This window comes from Bos indicus, chromosome 5 (assembly GCF_029378745.1).
Source record: "Bos indicus isolate NIAB-ARS_2022 breed Sahiwal x Tharparkar chromosome 5, NIAB-ARS_B.indTharparkar_mat_pri_1.0, whole genome shotgun sequence".
Lineage (NCBI taxonomy): Eukaryota > Metazoa > Chordata > Mammalia > Artiodactyla > Bovidae > Bos > Bos indicus.
In genome coordinates this window covers 119,886,937-119,905,927 of record NC_091764.1, presented here as the reverse complement: position 1 = coordinate 119,905,927, position 18,991 = coordinate 119,886,937, and the positions used below count along the sequence as shown (strand labels likewise).

At 53.2% G+C, this 18,991-nt stretch overlaps 1 protein-coding gene across 2 annotated transcripts in view; it reads left to right on the top strand.

The window, feature by feature from the left end:
- TTLL8 (tubulin tyrosine ligase like 8) overlaps positions 1-18,253 on the top strand; it is a 58,973-nt gene extending 40,720 nt beyond the window's left edge. For both annotated transcript variants that reach the window (XM_070790617.1, XM_070790618.1), the window contains one exon: positions 17,025-18,253. In XM_070790617.1, the coding sequence (XP_070646718.1) occupies positions 17,025-17,185 (161 nt within the window). In that variant the 3' untranslated portion in view covers positions 17,186-18,253. The remainder of the gene's footprint in view (positions 1-17,024) is intronic.
- Positions 18,254-18,991: the final 738 nt, after the last annotated feature.

The following is an 18,991-nucleotide window of genomic DNA, read 5'->3' as shown; positions in this document are numbered from 1 at the left end:
TTCCTGATTTTAAAGGGAATGTTTCTAACATTTTCTCATTTATAATGACATTTTCTGTAAGTCTTAACAAAGCTATAGATATGATATATAGATATAAATGTATACATACTCTAGCATGTTAAAGTAGTTTATTTCTAATCTTTATGAAGAATTTTTATTGTGACTGTGTAATGAAAATTCTCGATTTTTTGCATCTGTGAGGTTATAAGTTTTTTCTTCTTATTGGGATTAAAATGGTAAATAACACCAACAGGTTTCCCTTTTTCTAAGAAGTTGCCTGTAGCACCGAACATCAATCGACTTTTAAATGTGAAACCAACCTTGCATTCCAGGAATGATCCTAACTTGGTCTGATGTTGAGTTTGGCATATAGGGCTGGCTTTGCTTTCTTGCATGTAGTTAAAATTGGTTCTCAACTACAGTTTATTTACATTTTTTCTAGTTCAGACTATTCCAAATAGTGCTGTTGTGAACAATCCTGAATTTGGCGACCATGTATTCATCTTTCTGTAGGAACGGAATTGCTGGGTCAGGCACTCAACTTTGGTTGGCACTCCCAAGGGATTTCCCAGGAACGTATGAGTCTTCCAGTCACTGCACACTCCTCCAGCAGTAGATGCTCTCCGTCCTTTCACTCTAGCCATCCTAAGAGTCGGCACTTTCACCGCTGTGGGCCCAGGTTTGACCCCCGCTCAGGGAAATACACTCTTGCAAACTGCCCGCATGGTCAAGAAACAAGTTTCAGCAGCTTTTAATACTGACAGTCCAGCTCAACATACGCTTGCAAAGGATCTTTTTGTATTTGATTTGTCAGATTTTTCTGTAACCTATTCCTACTGACTTGTAGGCATTCTTTATATATTCTGGATACAAGTCCTTTGGTGGGTATATGTGTTGGTATGTATATTAAAGATGTCTTTTCTTGATCTGTGATTTGCCTTTCACTCTCTTAATAGTATCTTTTCATGTACATAAACTATTAATTGCAGTATATTCCAATATATTGTCTTTATGACTAGCAATTATGTTTTCTGTTTGTGAAATCTCTGCCTGCCTCAAAATCATCAAAAATAGTCACTTCTGTTTTCGTCGTCAAGTTGAATGGTTTCACCTTTCACGTTTAGAGGTGATTTGCACCTGGAACTGTTTCTGTGTGACGTGGTGTAGGAATGGAGACTCACGGGTTTCGTATGGACTTTCGGCTGATGCTGCGTGAGCGCTGTCTGTCACGCTGTGCTGCGCCGCCTCTGAAAGACAGGTGACGGGATGTGTTGTTCTGGCTTTGGAGTCTACTCTGTCCCAGCTGTCTGTTTTCCTATCTTTATTAGGTCATGTCTCTGCAGCAATGATTTTGCAAAACAGGGACACCTCCTCCCCAACCTCAGTGGTGTTTCTTCAGCAAGCACCTGTTTCTCACACATCTTCAGGTCAGCTGTAGAGGTGCTGGGCTCCACCAGGGAGGCTGAGCCAGGCTCCAGGCTGTGCAATGAGTTCTGATCCACCCCACATGTCTCCCCTCCTGGGCGAGTGGCTCCCCTGGGTGTCATCTTCACAAGGCAGATGGTATACGCTTGAGAGGGCGAGTCAGGCCACATCTGCCCAGTGAGTGAGGAAGGGTACTCCTCAGAGGGAGAGGAGGAGCGGAGTGGACGTGGTCAAATAAACCACAGGCCACCTTCTGGCCATCAGCATTCACCCTCCTTCTGCAAACAGCACACACTCGCCACCGCCCACTCCAAAAGCCTCCCCAGTCGTAGAGCCAGGCTCCGAGTCTGGGATCTCAGGATTCCATGTCATCCTTCTTCACCTGGACACTTGTGAGCCAGAGACAAGCCTTCCAGTCCGGGATTCACGATCCCTTCCCCATGAGCATGGCTGTTGCTTGGATGCTGGCAGAAGACACATGACTCCTAGGTCAGAGACGAAGGCTCATCACTCCTGGTGACCGCGACTCTGTCTGGGACAGTCCTGCAGAGTGACAAGCATGGCCAGGTGGCTGGCGCACACACAGGGCCTGCATCACGGCCGGGAATGCTGAACTTGGCGCACTCGCTGCTTTTTCAGGAAGCAGTAAGAAGCCTGGAAGGAGATGCCACCTCACCTGAGATGCGGCCCTGGTGAAGGCTGGTCAGGGCCTTGCACAGCCAGACACACCTCGAAGGAGACGTGGGAGGGCACAAAAGACCGAGGCCCTCTCCCAACCAGCGGCACCTGCGTGCACGCGTGCTTGCACGCACACGCACACCCCAGAGTGGGCCCCGCATAGGGCGTCGGGTGCACCCGAATCGCCCCACAAGACGCCACGGGCTCCTTCTGTGGGGGGGATTCTGTGCCACGATGAAGCCCCTTTTCCATTTTCCGCGAGGCTTGGCTCCGCCCTGTCTCCCCATCGTCGTCCACGCCCATGTTTGTTTTCAAGATGTGCCCTTCTCTCTGCCCACCTGGGACTCCGGGGCCAATCCATGCCCACCCCCCAGGAGCCTCCTGCCCCGCCTGCCCCTTCTGAGTGCCTGGCAGAGCACGAGGCAGCCGCAGTCGGCCTGGCTGGAGGCTGCGCCCCTGCCGGTCGGTCTCCCTGCAAGTGTCTCCGTTTTGTCTGTGGCTGGAGAGCAGATGAGAGCCTGGCTCCCCAGCCGGGCTCTGCTGGCTCCGCGGTGCTCCGCCCCCTGGGTTCTGCTGCCGCCTCCTGGCAGGCCGCCTCCCCATACTCAGGTCCCCAGGCTCGGCCATCACAGGGAAGGGCAGGACACCACTGCTGCCCTGCGCCCCGGCCCGTCCTCTCCCGGGGCCCACTTGGGTCCAAGGGGGCGACTCTGCTGGGCTCAGGCGCCTCCTGCCCGTTGTAGGAGTCAAGATTTCTCCTGCAGCCGCTCTGGACGAGCATCCTCCGGGACTGCTCGGGGTGCACCCATTCTCGAGAGTCGCTCCAGAGAGGCACCTGGCTGTGTCCGTGGGGCACACGTGGCCCTCTGGCCCCGGCGCCACCAGGAGTAGTGTCACCGTGGCTGAGGTTTGCCTCGGTCTCAGTGCCGCTGGGAGGGGAGGGGGCCAACTTCCTGCAGCCCCCTGGCCTCCACCAGCTGGTTCCCAAGGCCATGGCACCTTTTAGATGCTGTTGAGAGGACCCCCGCGTGTGTCCGGGCGGGTCTGTGCTGCTGGGACGGCGCGTGGTGGAGCTCCAGTGATGTGAGTCATCGGGGTCACGCGCTGCGGCGGAGACCGGCAGGGGGCCAGGCTGCGCCTGCTTCCAGGCTACCGGCTGCGCTCCCGCCAAAACTTCAGGATGCTCATCCCGTGTGGCTGGCTGCCTGGGGCGTGTTTGTCTCACGACAGCCAGGCGGCCAGGCCAGCGGGGTCAGCCTCCACCCCCGGTCCGTGGGTGGCAGCAGGTCACGGGCTAGGCCTGGCCAGCAGCAGGGGACACACGCTCTGCACAGTGGCTGTCTGGGCCCTTGCGTTTCCATATGTGTGTTAGGGTCAGCCTGACGTGTGTGTTAAGGTCAATCGCAGGAGTAACAAAAAAGAGAGACAGAAGGGAGGAGTGCTCAGTCACTCAGTCACTCAGTCACGGGCGACTGTTTGTGACCGCGTGGTCTGTAGCCCGCCAGGCTTTCCTGTCCATGGAATTTTCCAGGCAAGAACACTGGAGTGGGTAGCCTTTTCCTCCTCCAGGGGATCTTCCCGGAATCAAACCCGCTTCTCCTGTCTCCTGCCCTGAGGGCGGATTCTTTACCGTTGAGCCACCTGAGAAGCCCAAGGAAGGCTCGGGGAGGGGGGAGCTGCCAGGACTTTGACTGGAGTCGCCTTGAATCTGCAGAGGGGAGAACTGATGTCTTTCTTATACTGAGTCTTTCTAATCAAAATCAGGTCTACTCCATTTAATGAGACTGTCTTTGATTTTCTCTGGACCGTGTTTGGTGGTTTTTCAGGGCAGCAGTCTGGCACATCTTTCATTAGATTTTTTTTCTGGCTGCTTGATGGTTTTAATGCCACAGAGCAGGGACATGGAGAACAGGGACAGTTCTCTCTGGAAGGTTTACTGTGCCCCTTCCTACTCTGTCCTCCCGTCGTGGGATGACCGCTCTCTGACTTCCATCAGCCCAGGCTGTCTAGCCACGCGTGGACCCCCCCAGAACATGCTCGCCTGTGCCAGCCTCTCTGGCCTTGGGTGGTACCTGGCCTTCTCATTGCAGCAGCTTCTCTCGTTGCAGAACGCGGGCTCTAGAAACGCAGACTTCAGGAGTTGTGGTGCACAGGCTTGGTTGCTCCGCGGCATGTGGGATCTTCCCAGACTGGGGATCAAAGCCATATCCCCTGCACTGGCAGGTGGATTCTTATCCACTGTACCACCAGAGAAGTCCCACCCTTGTCTTAATCAGTGCAGCTTTGAAGTAGGTTTTGAAAAGCAGCAGCTAAATTCTCTGATGCTGTTTCCTGCCCAGGATCTCCTGGACTGTTCTGTCTTCTCATCTCCTTTTACATTTTAGAATCAGCTTGCAGATTACTACAGAGACAGCCTGGAGGGAATTTGACTGCAGTCCTGACAAACCATTTTTTTTTTTTTTTTTTGCCTTTTCATACTGTTCATGGGGCTCTCAAGGGAAGAATACTGAAGTGGTTTGCCATTCCCTTCTCCAGTGAACCACATTCTGTCAGAACTCTCCACCATGACCCGCCCATCTTGGGTGGCCCCACGTGGCATGGCTCAGTTTCATTGAGTTAGACAAGGCTGTGGTCCATGTGATCAGTTTGGCTAGTTTTCTGTGATTGTAGTTTTCATTCTGTCTGCCCTCTGATGGATGAGGATAAGAGGCTTATGGAAGCTTCCTGGTGGGAGAGACTGACTGAGGGGGAAACTGGGTCCTGTTCTGATGGGGGGGCCGTGCTCAATTCACTTCAGTTCAGTCACCCAGTCGTGTCCAACTCTTTGCGACCCCATGGACTGCAGCACACCAGGCTTCTCTCTCCACCACCAATTCCCAGAGCTTGCTCAAACTTATGCCCATCCAGTCAGTGATGCTATCCAATCATCTCATCCTCTGTTGTCCCCTTCTCCTCCTGCCTTCAATCTTTCCCAGAATCAGAGTTTTTTCCAGTGAGTCAGTTCTTCATATCAGGTGGCCAAACTATTGGAGTTTCAGCTTCAGCATCAGTCCTTCCAATGAATATTCAGGACTGATTTCCTTTAGGATGGACTGGTTGGATCTCCTTGCAGACCAAGGGACTCTCAAGAGTCTTCTCCAACACCAAAGTTCAAAAACATCAATTCTTCAGAGCTCAGCTTTCTTTATAGTCCAACTCTCACATCTGTAACTGACCACTGGAAAAGCCATAGCCTTGACTATACAGACCTTTGCCTGTAAAGTAAGGTCTCTGCTTTTTAATATGCTGTTAAGGTTGGTCATAACTTTTCTTCCAAGAAGCAAGTGTCTTTTAATTTCATGGCTGCAGTCACCACCTGCAGTGATTTTGGAGCCCAAAAAAATAAAGTCTCTCACTGTTTCCATTGTTGCCCCATTTGCCATGAAGTGATAGGACCGGATGCCATGATCTTCATTTTTTGAATGTTGAGTTTTAAGCCAACTTGTTCACTCTCTTCTTTCACTTTCACCAAGAGGAACTTTAACTCTTCTTCACTTTCTGCCATAAGGGTGGTGTCATCTGGGTATCTGAGGTTATTGATATTTCTCCTGGCAATCTTGATTCCAGCTGTGTTTCATCCAGCCCGGCATTTTGCATGATGTACTCTGCATATAAGTTAAATAAGCAGGGTGACAATATACAGCCTTGACGGACTCCTTTCCCAATTTGGAACCAGTCTGTTATTCCATGTGCCATTCTAACTGTTGCTTCTTGACCCGAATACAGATTTCTAAGGAGGCAGGTGACGTGGTCTGGTATTCCCATCTCTTCGAGAATCTTCCACAGTTTGTTGTGATCCACACAGTCAAAGGTTTTGGCATAGTCAATAAAGCAGAAGTATATGTTTTTCTGGCACTCTCTTGCTTTTTCTGTGATCCAACAGATGTTGGCAGTTTAATCTCTGGTTCCTCTGCCTTTGCTAAATCCAGCTTGAACATATGGAAATTCTTGGTTCATGTACTGTTGAAGCCTGGCTTGGAGAATTTTGAGCATTACTTTGCTGTAATGTGAGATAAGTGTGGTTGTACAGTAGTTTGAGTGTTCTTTGCATTGCCTTTCTTTGGGATTGGAGTCAAAACTGACCTTTTCCAGTCCCGTGCCCACTGCTGAGTTTTCCAAATTTGCAGGCATGTTGAGTGCATCACTTTAACGGCGTCATCTTTTAAGATTTGAAATTGCTCAGCAGGAATTCCATCACTGCCACTGGCTTTGTTCGTAGTGATGCTTCCTAAGGCCCACTTGACTTCGGACAGCAGGATGTCTGACTCTAGGTGAGTGATCACACCATTGTGGTTATCTGGGTCATGAATATCTTTTTTGTACAGTTCTTCTGTGTATTCTTGCCACCTCTTCTTATTATCTTCTGCTTCTGTTCGGTCCATACCGTTTCTGTCCTTTATTGAGCCCATCTTTGGATGAAATGTTCCCTTGGTATCTAATTTTCTTGAAGAGATCTCTAGTTTTTCCCTACTTTCTTCAATTTAACTCTGAACACTGTCAAATTCAGACTTAAATTGAAGAAAGTAGGGAAAACCACTAGACCGTTCAGGTATGACCTAAACCAAATCCCTTGTGATTATACAGTGTAAGTGACAAATAGATTCAAGGGACTAGATCTGATAGACAGAGTGCCTGATGAACTATGGACGGAGGTTCGTGACAGAGTACAGGAGACAGGGATCAAGACCATCCCCATGGAAAAGGAATGCAAAAAGCCAAAATGGCTGTCTGAGGAGGCCTTACAAGTAGCTGTGAAAAGAAGAGAAGCTAAAAGCAAAGGAGAAAAGGAAAGATATGCCCATCTGAATGCAGAGTTCCAAAGAATAGCAAGGAGAGATAAGAAAGCCTCCTCAGTGATCAATGCAAACAAATAGGGGAAAACAATAGAATGGAAAAGACTAGAGATTTCTTCAAGAAAATTAGAGATAAAGGGAACATTTCATGCAAAGATGGGCTCAGTAAAGGACAGAAATGGTGTGGACCTGACAGAAGCAGAAGATAGTAAGAGTGACAGGAATACAGAGAAGAACTGTACAAAAAAGAGCTTCACAACCCAGACAATCACGATGGTGTGATCACTCACCTAGAGCCAGACGTCCTGGAGTCTGAAGTCAACTGGGCCTTAGGAAGCATCACTATGAACAAAGCTTGTGGAGGTGATGGAATTCCAGTTGACCTATTTCAAATCCTAAAAGATGATGCTGTGAAAGTGCTGCATTCAATATGCCAGCAAATTTGGAAAACTCAGCAGTGGCCACAGAACTAGAAAAGGTCAGTTTTCATTCCAATTCCAAAGAAAGGCAATGCCAAAGAGCATTCAAACTACTGCACAAATGCACTCATCTCTAGCAAAGTAATGCTCAAAATTCTCCAAGCCAGGCTTCAACAGTACAGGAACTGTGAACTTCCAGATGTTCAAGCTGGATTTTAAAAAGGCAGAGGGGAGAGGAACAAGATGGTGGAGGAGTAGGTGGACATGGAGTACCTCTCTCTCCATGGATACATCAGGAATACACCTTCAGACACAGAAGTGCACACAGAACACCAGCTGAGAGCAGACAGGAGGACCTGACCAGCAGGAAAGAATTTACAGAACGTGCAAAACTCGGTAGGACGAAGGAACTAGCATGAAAAACAGGAGTTGGTAGGACCCGACCTGCCCTCGGTGGGTGGCGGAACTGAAGCAGGGGTCCAGTCCCCACATTGGGGCAGTTGTCTGAGTCAGAGGAGAAGCATTTAAGGCTGAGAGGGAAACAGCTGATCTGTGGCAGCCTAAATGGAATGTGAATCAGACAGTCCTTGCCGCAGCCATACGTACCCTGGATGGAGCACACTTTGCAATCCTATAGACTGTGGCCTGCCAGGCTTTTCTGTCAGGGAAGGGGTTTTCCAGGCAAGAATACTGGAGCGTACTGGCCAATACTGGTTGCCATACCCTTCTAGAGCACTGTATTTCCTGCTGCCCTAGCCGCCAACCCCCCTGAGTACCTGGTGCTGCCGGAACCCCTGCCACCCAGGCAACTGCACTGCCTCCACACCTGGCCCTCACAGGAGCAAACCCAAGTCCTCCAGGGCAGCCTGAGGGGCAAACCCCAGTGGACAGCCCACATGCAGAGGTGGAAATAAAACCACAGTTGAAACCCAGCGGCAGTGTGGCTAAGGAATAAGACCCAAAACCTTCCCACCAGCTGTACAAGCTGCAGATTAAATCCACACGATCAGCTAGGCAGACTCTGTGTCGTGGAATATATGAAAGGTCATTGAGAGCTCCCACAAAAGAAGCAGCACTAGCTCTGATACCTCTGAACATTGGAAGCAAGAACACAGAGGAACAGGAACAGATTACAATCTGAGCTGCCCCCGCAGCAGGTCCGGGGTCAGCATGGTGGCAGAGGGCATCCTAGGAGGCGAGGCGGACTGGGACTCCCAACGAGGGAACGGACTCTGACAGCAGTGACTCAAGAAAAACGCGTATTATTCTTACGTTTGACTTGTTCTGTAGGTTCTTTTGGATTTTTTTTCTTTTTTCCCCCATCACTGTTGTAGTTGTCAGTTCTGTTGGCACTATGAGCTCTAATTACGCTTTTGAGCTTTTTTTCCTCAGTCACATTTTTAATTGTTGTTATAAACCTCTGCCTCTATATTGGGCTTTTGCAGTTCTGGAGAGTTGTTTTTTTTTTCTTTTCTCTTTTTTTAATTTTAATTTTTTAAACCTATTATTATTTTTTCTACATTTATTCCTTTGTTTGCCTTTCCTACTGTTCTTTTCCCCTTGCAGTTAATCTTTTATATATATGTCTTCATCCACCTCTATTTAAATTTGCATATCCTTATATCATATATATATATATGATATATATATCATGTCCATGTCCAGTTCTAACTGTTGCTTCCTGACCTGCAAACAGATTTCTCAAGAGGCAGGTGGAACAACGAACTCCTTTTCCTATTTGGAACCAGTCTGTTGTTCCATGTCCAGTTCTAACTGTTGCTTCCTGACCTGCATACAGATTTCTCAAGAGGCAGGTAGAACAACAGACTGGTTCCAAATAGGAAAAGGAATACGTCAAGGCTGTATATTGTCACCCTGTTTATTTAACTTCTATGCAGAGTACATCATGAGAAATGCTGGGCTGGAAGAAGCAGAAGCTGGAATCAAGATTGCCGGGAGAAATATCAATAACCTCAGATATGCAGATGACACCACCCTTATGGCAGAAAGTGAAGAGGAACTAAAAAGTCTCTTGATGAAAGTGAAAGAGGAGAGTGAAAAAGTTGGCTTAAAACTCGACATTCAGAAAACTAAGATCATGGCATCCGTCTCATGACTTCGTGGCAAATAGATGGGGAAACAGTGGAAACAATGAGAGACTTTATGTTTCTGGGCTCCAAAATCACTGCAGGTGGTGACTGCAGCCATGAAATTAAAAGACACTTGCTTCTTGGAAGAAAAGTTATGACCAATATAGATAGCATATTCAAAAGCAGAGACATTACTTTACCAACAAAGGTCCATCTAGTCAAATCTATGGTTTTTCCAGTGGTCATGTATGGATGTGAGAGTTGGACCATAAAGAAAGCTGAGTGCCGAAGAATTGATGCTTTTGAACTGTGGTGTTGGAGAAGACTCTTGAGAGTCCCTTGGACTGCAAGGAGATCCAACCAGTCCATCCTAAGGGAAATCAGTCCTGAATATTCATTGGAAGGACTGATGCTGAAGCTGAAACTCCAACACTTTGGCCACCTGATGCGAAAAACTGACTCACTGAAAAAGACCCTGATGCTGGGAAGGATTGAAGGTGGGAGGAGAATGGGATCACAGAGGATGAGATGGTTGGATGGCATCATGGACTCAATGGGCATGAGTTTGAGCAAACTCCAGGAGCTGGTGATGGACAGGGAAGCCTGGCATGCTGCAGTCCATGGGGTCGCAAAGAGTCGGAGATGACTGAGCAACTGAACTGAACTGACTGTGTCAAATCTACCAATCATTTTAAGGAGAATTGACGGCCTCATGATGCTGAGACTCCCAATCTACCCACTTGATGTATCTTGACATTTATTTACATACTATATTCTTTGGTTTTCCTAAGCAATATTTTTAGGGTGGATTTTTTCTCATCAAATGAATTCCTATGTATCAGATGTATTTTCTATACTTTTATACATGTATTTTTATCAATTGACTTTGGGACTTTAATAAATGGTGGGTATTAATCTTTTGCTCTTCTCTTGGTGAGAACGTTTACTGTTGGTGACGCCAGCTTGGTGGTCAGCTGTGGCCGCCAGGTCTCACATCTGGTCCTCAGGCCTCGCCCACCTGCCAGCTGAGCGCTTGCCCCCCTCTCCCCACCACCCAGTGCTCCCTCCTGGCAGTCACCTTTCTATCTCTGTTCCTGTGAGTTTGAGTTATTTAAGATTCTACATATGAACGATATAAATGGTGTTTTAAAATTTATTTCGCAATTATTTGTGCTAATGTGTTGACGGGCCCGCGGCTCTTGCACGCTGCCCCTGTAGCCCGCCTCCTGCAGGGCTCCCCTCCTGGTCCCGCCAGCTTGTGTCTTCTCGGATCTCCCGCTCTGCACTCCCAGCAGTGTCCATCCGCCTCCCTTTCCAGTCTGTCCGCCTTGTCCTGGTTCCTGCCCCCCTGCACTGAGGGGAGCAGGCAGGAGTCCACTAACGAGGCCGGAATAAGGTCCCCACAAACACACGCTCTTGAACAAGGGACACTCCTTGTCAGCTGGGAGTGGTTTTCTTTTCTCTGTTTATCATGAATGACACAGGATCTGCACCGTTTCCCTGAATCTCCGGAGATGGTGGTGTCGCTCTGTTCGTGTGCGGGGCATCCATCCCTGTAGGACTGAGAAGTGGGCCTTGTCTTCCTTCGTCATCTCTTTAAAGTCTGCAGGATGAGAGATGTTTCACTTTTATATCTAACATTGCTACCCCCGCTGCCGTCAGCGAGCGTCGCCAAGGCCTGTCGCTTTATCCAGCTTCTCAGAGAACCAGCCTGAGGCTTTGTTGAACTTTCAATTTGCTTCCCTGGCTCTTGCATTTGGGGTTTTATTTGTCTTCCTGTATATGTGTATGCATGGGCTTTGCTCAGAGCTCGGTTGGTAAAGAATCCGCCTGCAATGTGGGAGACCTGGGTTTGATCCCTAGTTTGGGAAGATCCCCTGGAGAAGGGAACAGCTACCCGCTCCAGTAGTCTGGCCTGGAGAACTCCATGGACAGGTTGCAAAGAGTCAGACCCAACTGAGCGACTTTCACTCACTTGGTGTGTGCATATGTGTATTTAATTGGGGTGTAATTGCTTTAAGATGTTGTCTTGGTCTCTGCTGTACACCGAGGTGGCTCAGCCATGTGTATACATATGTCCCTCCCTCATGGACCTCCCTCCCCCCGCCCAACCCCATCCCTCTCGGTCCCCGCAGAGCACTGAGCTGAGCTCCCTGTCGGCACAGCAGCCTCCCAGTAGCTATTTAATATTTCCAAATCAAGCAAGTGACAATGGATTAACCTCCAAAATATACAAACAGCTGATGCAGCTCAATATTAAAAAATAAACAAACAAGCAACCCAATCAAAAAATGGGCAGAAGACCTAAGTAGGCGTTTGTTATTTGGGTTTGTTTTTCTTCTAACTTCTTGAGCTACAAGCTGGTTGGATCTTAATATTTGGCATTTCTTCTTTTTGATACATGACAGGCAAGTTAAGGTTGGCAATTACCCTTTATTTTCTGCTTTAATTATCTGAAAATTTTTGAAATGCAGTGTTTGGGGTATTATTCAGATCAACAGTTTCTAGTTTTCAGTACAATTATTTCTTTGATCTCTAGGTCATTTAGAAATCGGTTTCCTTTCAGTACATTCGCATCAGATTTTGGACGTGGCATGGATTTTTCTTGTCGGCATAATCACGTTTCGACCGGAGCTGGGTCACTGCGGCAGCAGAGCTTCGTGTGGGGTGTTGTGAGGACAGCGCGTGCTCCGTGCTTGCCGAGTGTCACAAGTGCGGCCGGGTCTTTAGTGTGGCATTCACATCTTCCATGTTCTTTCTGCTTTTTCTTGTCTGCATGTCCCAAGTATGATGACAACCTTTGGGGACACATCGGCTTCTTACGATCCTGACAACTTTTGCTCTGCGTTTCTTCAGACTCTGTTATTAACTTTATTTTGGTTCGAATTTTCCTGGGTGTATGTTTTCTTTTCAGTCACTCCCTAATCTTGGGTCTTACATATTTCTCTGCATAAAATCTGATTTCTTTTTTTTTACAGTGAAAGTGGGTTTATTCTGGGAGAGACACACTCCACAGACAGAATGCAGTCCGTCTCAGAGGGCAAGAGCACCGAAACTCTGAACCCAAACTGACCCCGCTCTTAACCAGCGCGTTTCGCATTTCCGTCCTGTGTGATCGTCTGTGTACACAGATGGCGTGGATTGTGCACACAGATTACTCCAGGACAACAAACACCGCTTGCCCAACACGTTTCTGAGGGCCAGGGATCCGAGATGGCCTTAACCTTGTGGTCCAAGCCCAGGTCTTGCATGAGGTTCGGTCAAGGCCGTGGCTGAGGCTGGGTCACGTGAAGGCTTGACTGGGCCGGGGGTGGGGGTCTGCTTTCCAAGAGTTCTCTCACCCGGACGAGGGCTGGAGGCCTCACATCCTCACCTCACGGACTCTCCAAAGGGCCGCCTGAGTGACCTCACGGCAGGTGGAACATCCGCAGAACAAGAAATTCCACACAGGCCCTGGAGTCATGTCTTCTGTGGCTCAGCCTGAGAAGTCACACTGGGTCACTTCTGCCCTGTCCTGCTGGCCACAAGCCCGTCCTGATGTGACGTGAGGGGTCTGCCTGGGGCCGGGGCACACCTGCTGAGTCAGTGTTCTAAATCCCAGCTCCATCACTTTCTAGCTCTGGCATTGGCTGCTTTATCGTGTCCAGCAGTACCTGGCACATAGTAAAATGTCCAGCCAGCTTGAGTCCCCTTCCATAGGTGAGGGGAGTCACATTTGAAGCCTACTGGGAGAAACGGGTGAGACCGAAGTGTTGGAGGGAAGTGGAGCCTCACGCCCTCAGGACCTCTCATTTGATTGCATCTGATGTCTGTTTATCCTTCTCCAGCTCGTGTTCATCTTTCTCTTTGCTTTATTTTCATTAATGTTTTTGTCATTTCAGTTTCTCCTCCTTCTGGTTTGGAGGTCACACACTCTGTCTCTGGTCTTTTAGTTGTTGCATAGAAATGACTAGCTGCATGCTGAGGTTAATGTCTAAAGTTCCAAAAATCCTACTTTTACTCCTGCCCGGACAAAGTAAAGAACCTGCCTGCCAACGCAGGAGACTAAGAGACACAGGTTCACTCCCTGGGTTGCGAAGATCCCTTGGAGGAGGGCATGGCAACCCACTCCAATGTTCTTGCCTGGAGACTCCCATGGACAGAGGAGCCTGGAGGGCTGCAGTCCATGGGGTCGCAAAGAGTTGGGCACGATGGAGCAACTTAGCAGCAGCAGGACAATACAGTGACCTTGGGGCTTGGAGACAAGGGACATTAGTACTGTGTGTTCAGACCACACGGCAGCTCTGCACCCTACACCCTCCCCAGGTCTCAGACTCCCCTACGGAAGCTCTCATCTATCCTCTTTCGGAATCTCACCTTGAAAGAGACAGGCTCTCTGCAGTGGGCGCCCAGCCGGGCCTCTCAGCATCTTTCTCCTTGGCTGTCGCCGCTGCTCTCAGACACTCGGACAAGTCCACGGCTTTCCAAAACTGAACTGCCTTACTTGCCTGCAAAATTTCCGACTGTTTTAAGGACTGGTCTGGGTGTGGGGTTTTATTTGTATTTACTCAAACTGGAAATCTCCAAGCTTTATTAATCGGCACACTCGTGTCTTTAATGGTTTGTGAGAAGCGCTCAGCCTTTAACCCTTTGAGTACCGCCTCCGCCCCGCCGCCTCTCCTTGCCTTGGGAGCTCGGGGGTGATTGCCCGCCCCCCGCCCTCCGCGTCCCTACCCACCTCCCGTGTCACTTCACCTCCCAGTCGCCTTTTGGTTTCCTGCAGGGCCACCGGCTTAGGCTCCTCCTCTGCCTTCCAGATCATCTGTCCTCAGAGTCTAGAGAACCGTGAATCCCATCCACTGAAAGGTTTTAGTTATTATAGAGTCATTTTTTAGAAACGCTACTTTTTAATAAATGTGGCTACTCTCTATAACTCCTTTCCTTTGCCTACAATCTCTAACTCGTACTGAAATCATGTAGTGCTCTGTGTCTGATAATTCCATCAGCTTGTGAGGTCTCAGGTCACGTTCTGTTTCTGCTGGCACTCTCACATTTTACTAGAGACGGATCATTTTCTTTAAGAAACTGACTGCAGGGAGTCTGCATTCCTTCCAGGGTGCGGGCGCGTCCCCTCAGAGAGCCGTGTGTGCCCCAGCAGAACCCCCTCCCCGGCCCCTCATCTTCCATCTCCTGAGCGAGGCCACCCGCATCACTTTAAGCTCATAGTCTGAGGCTTGGTGCCCTCCGCACCCCGCCCCAAGCCCAGGGATGAGAACTTGTCACCAGACCTGTTTCCTGTTTGGGACTGGCTCAGGGCAATCTCCCTGGGATTTCCACCCACCCTGCTCAGCACGAGTTTCGCCTCTCGCTCCCTGGGGCCAGGAAGGTGTGTTTTGGGCTTGCCGTGGTGTAATCTTTGGGGTTGCCACTTTTTGAGGGGCAGGGTGCCTCTCACCCCTCGCGGGGGTAGTCTTCTGCCTCCCCAACCCCTAAAGCCTTGGAACCTCGGCCCGGGTGGCCCCGGTTCACAAAGGCTGATCCCTGCGGATCACCTTGTTGTTTCTCGCTTTTTGCCTTCTGTTGCTTTTAAGAAGGCGTTTTTCAGGTTTCATGGTCAGTTCAGTTCAGTCGCTCAGTCGTGTCCAGCTCTGCGACCCCATGGACTGCAGCACGCCAGGCCTCCCTGTCCATCATCAACGTCTGGAGTTCACTCAAACTCATGTCCATCGCGTCTGTGATGCCGTCCAACTGTCTCATCCTCTGTCGTCCCCTTCTCCTCCCGCCTTCAATCTTTCCCAGCATCAGAGTCTTTTCCAAAGAGTCAGTTCAGGTTGCTGTTTTTTCCCAGAAGGACTGATCTGGATCCAGAGCACCACCTCCTGAGTGGACACCCCCCACTTTGGGGCCTCCATGCGCTCCCGTCACGCCCCCTTCTTCACCCCAGGATGTGCAGCGCAGGGCTCCCCTGTGTCTCAGTGACCCCCCAGCCCCTAACGGACCGCGCAGCGCCCCTCTGCCCTGAGGGCCTGACCCTTCCCAGGTCTGGCCCGGCCAGGCCAGCCCCACCCCCGTTAGGCCTGGACTGCACAGACCTGCCCCTTGGCCTCTGTGCCTGCTCCCCTGAAGATGCAGCCCCCTGCCCCGGCTTCCCGCACCCCCACGTGCCATGCAAGCCCCAGCGCACCCCGCAGGACAGGCTAGCTCCTGTCCCTGGGGAGGCCCTGTCCCTGGGCTGGGCTCAGCATTGCTCCAGGCTCCGGGAAGCGGCGTGCTGCTTTGCATAGGAACCGGGCGGCCCCTCCCACCCCGCCTGCCCCTGGGGAGAAGTGACTCAGCCAGGCTACCGGCAGGGCTGCGGGTGGCTCCGGCTGGTGTGGCAGCTCAGCCCGTGGCACCCCTGGGCTGGGCCCGAGGCCGGGAGAGCCTGGGGAAGCCCCCACGCCCTCGCTGGCCCGGGCACAGGCTGCAGCTCGCCCGGAGCCAGCCTTCTGAGGCCTGGCAGCCCCAGGCTGAGTCACAGCAGGCACGCAGGGGAGAGGTGGGTGCGCGGTGCAGGTCCACCCGGCTCCCTGAGAAAGACTGCAGATGCGGCCGCCGAGAGCAAGGACAGGCTGCGGGAGCCTCGCCCCTTGGCTCTGGGGGGCGGTCCAGCCTCTTGGAGGGCACTGACCCCACCTGCTGGCTGGCTCACGCCCCTGGGCTGTCGGAGGAACTGGGGAAATCCTAGAGAAACACCAGCGCTCAATGGGGCTCCAGGCATCCAGGCTCCGCAGTGCGGGGCCGGAGGAGTGTGTCCTTCTGGAGGACGTGACTGCTGTCTGAGCAGCAGGGGAGGAGGCGGGATGGGGGTGGGGAACCAGGGTCCCGCAGTCCCATCCTGTGCCCACAGGGCCCTGGAGCCAGCACCCTCGTGGTCAGCAGGCGTCCTTGGCCGGGTCTCCTACGCGGGCCCTGAGGGGCAGTCCAGGGGCCCTGCTCCCGAGGCTGGACGCCAGGCGGGCTTTGGGGGGAGGCTCGTGGGTGCCAATGGGCTGTGGGCTCTAGCCATCTTGAGTGTGCTCGTAACCTCCTAGGAGAGCCCCTGGGTTTGCTCACTGCCCCTAACTGGGACTCCTCTCCTGGGGCGGAGAAGATGAGCACAGGCCCCAGGGCCTTGCCCCCTGGTCTCGAGTGGAGGTCCCGGCTTTTCTGGTAGCAGGGAGCGAGTGTGGGAGCGAGTGGGCTTGGAAGCCAGCTGGGACTGACCTCCGGGGAGACCAGCGCCTCGCAGGGGGTGAGGGCTGCCCTTAGGGGGGCGAGTCCGAGGGGGGCACGTCCTGGGGCGCAGAGTCTCAGGGACCCGTGACTGTGGCCAGAGACGAGGTTCTGGGGCAGGACCAGTGGGCCTGGTCTAGGGTGGTGGACGTGACCTCACGGACTGACCAGAGCAATCTGGAAGTTGGTGGGTGGCCTCGGGGGGCGCGATAAGGGACGGGCGGGCAGGGCCTGGCATGTGGGCATGGCCAGGGCTGGGTGGGCGCTATCCAGGCGGAGGCGGGCGCCATCCCTGAGGGTGGCGGGCACAGTCTCAGGACCCTCCTCTCCCTCTCTCTCTGCTGCAGGGTTGCCAAGGGCCCTCCCAGCACCCTGCCTGGTGTGCCGTGGCTCTCTGCCGCCAGCTGGTCCTTGCAAGCGCTGCCGCTCCTTCTGTGCCGCCGTCCTGCAGGGCGCCTCCTTCGTGCCCCTCGGTGACGAGCCGGGCAGCGGCCTGTGGACCCCGTGACGCCGAGCACCAGGGCCGGAGCGACGCGCCTGGGCCTCGCGGCCCCCAGAATGTGGCTCGTTCCTTTGAAAACCTCCACGTAGATGCGGGACCTTGTATACAGAGCTATTTTAGCGAACCTGTGCATCCTCACCTTGGTGTTTCTTATGGAGCCTGGGCCCCCGGCCCGCCCACTGCCCGTGCCCCAAGCCCGCCTGCACCCCGGGCCCCTCGCCCTGCACCCCCTGCCCTGTGCCATGTCCCCACGCCTCCCTCTCAGCCCGCACCCCTGCCCTGCGGGAGGCGGGCTCTGTCCTGGGCGCCCGCTGGAGGGCGCCCCGTCCCGAGAGGCCCCTGTGTTCACTCATTGATTCAACAAAACTCTGGCTCTGCTGCTCCAGGTTCTTTGCACCCGAGCGTCTCCTTCCGAGCTGGTGCTAAGCGAGGGGGTGAAGGGGCGCCCGCACTAGGTCAGACCCCTCAGGGGCCACCTCAGGTGGCCTTTCGGGCCCCCGGGCCGTCCGTGGGCCGTGCAGGCTGCGGAGACCGGAGGCGGGTGAGCCTCTGAAGCATCTCGGCTCGGGCTGGGGCGTCCCAGCCACCCACACCTGCAGGGCCGCGGAGCCCCAGAGGACAAGGACCCATCCCCACCACGCTTCTCCCCGTGAAGCCACATGGTGGCTACGTTTCCATCCCCCTGCAGCCCCTCGGCACTGGCACGGTGTGCTCCGGGCCCCAGGGGTGTCTGTAGGCAGGCGGGCCAGGACCGGGCCGTGTGGGGCCTCCTCACTCCAGGAAGGGCCGGTGCTCATGGAGTCACTGGGTGCACAGTCCCCACCTGCCCCCCGGTGAGAAAGCAGGTGGCAGCCTCGGGCACTTACCGGCCTCAGGCTGGTCCTCCCCGCTCAGCCTGGTGGACAGTGTCTGGGCACACAGCCCACGGCTCCCCTGACCCAAGCCATCCGGCTGACCCAGGGAGCTCTGGCAGCCTGACTCAGAGGGGACCAGGCCAGGGACAGCGGGGGGACTAGCGCCTGGACTTCCCGGCCACCCCAGACGCCCCAGCCGACAGCTGACCGCACCCCACAGGGGACCACAGGTGAACCTCCCTGGAGGGCTGCACCCCCATCGGCCCTGCCTCCCAGCGGCGGGGGAAGGGAGCCCACGCCTGCTCCGGGCTGGGGGAGGGAGGCTGCGCAGTGGACTCTGGCTTCTGGGTGGGGTGGGGCGCAGGCGGCGGGGACCGTGGTCCTGGGTGATGTTTGCCGGCGGGTCCCACGCCTGGGTTTCCCATGTTGGTTCCTGCCTCCTGAGGCTCGAGTCCACTTCCCGTCTCAGGTCAGACGAGGGGGCAACAGACAGGCGAGCAGCCAGGGCAGCCCTGGGGCCGCCCAGGGAGCCAGCCCAGGGGTGCTGCCAGCTGGGTCTGCTCCCCTCCACGCCTGCGGTGCCCTGTTGGGGTTCCAAGCAGATCCCCAGCTCCCTGGGCCCTGGAGGGGGTCTCTGGGCTCTCCAGCGACTCCCTCTTTTCCATGCCTCTGACTCAGGGGACATGCCCTCGGGGCCAGAGGTGCTCAGACCTGCCAGCCAGTGCGGGAGGCAGGCTGGACCCGGGGAGGAGACCAAGGACCCCTGAGCCACACCTCAGCCTAGGCCTGGGGGCAGGCAGGGCTCTGTGAGCGCCTGCGTGGAGGCCTCTGCAGAGGACCCAAATGCAGAAGGGGCAGAGTGCGCTCCCTGCACAAGCGAGGCCCCAGAGTCAGCCTCGGGGTAGTGCTCTCTAGGGTGTGGCCAGTAAAGCAAGGGCTCAGCCAAGTGGAGCAGCCT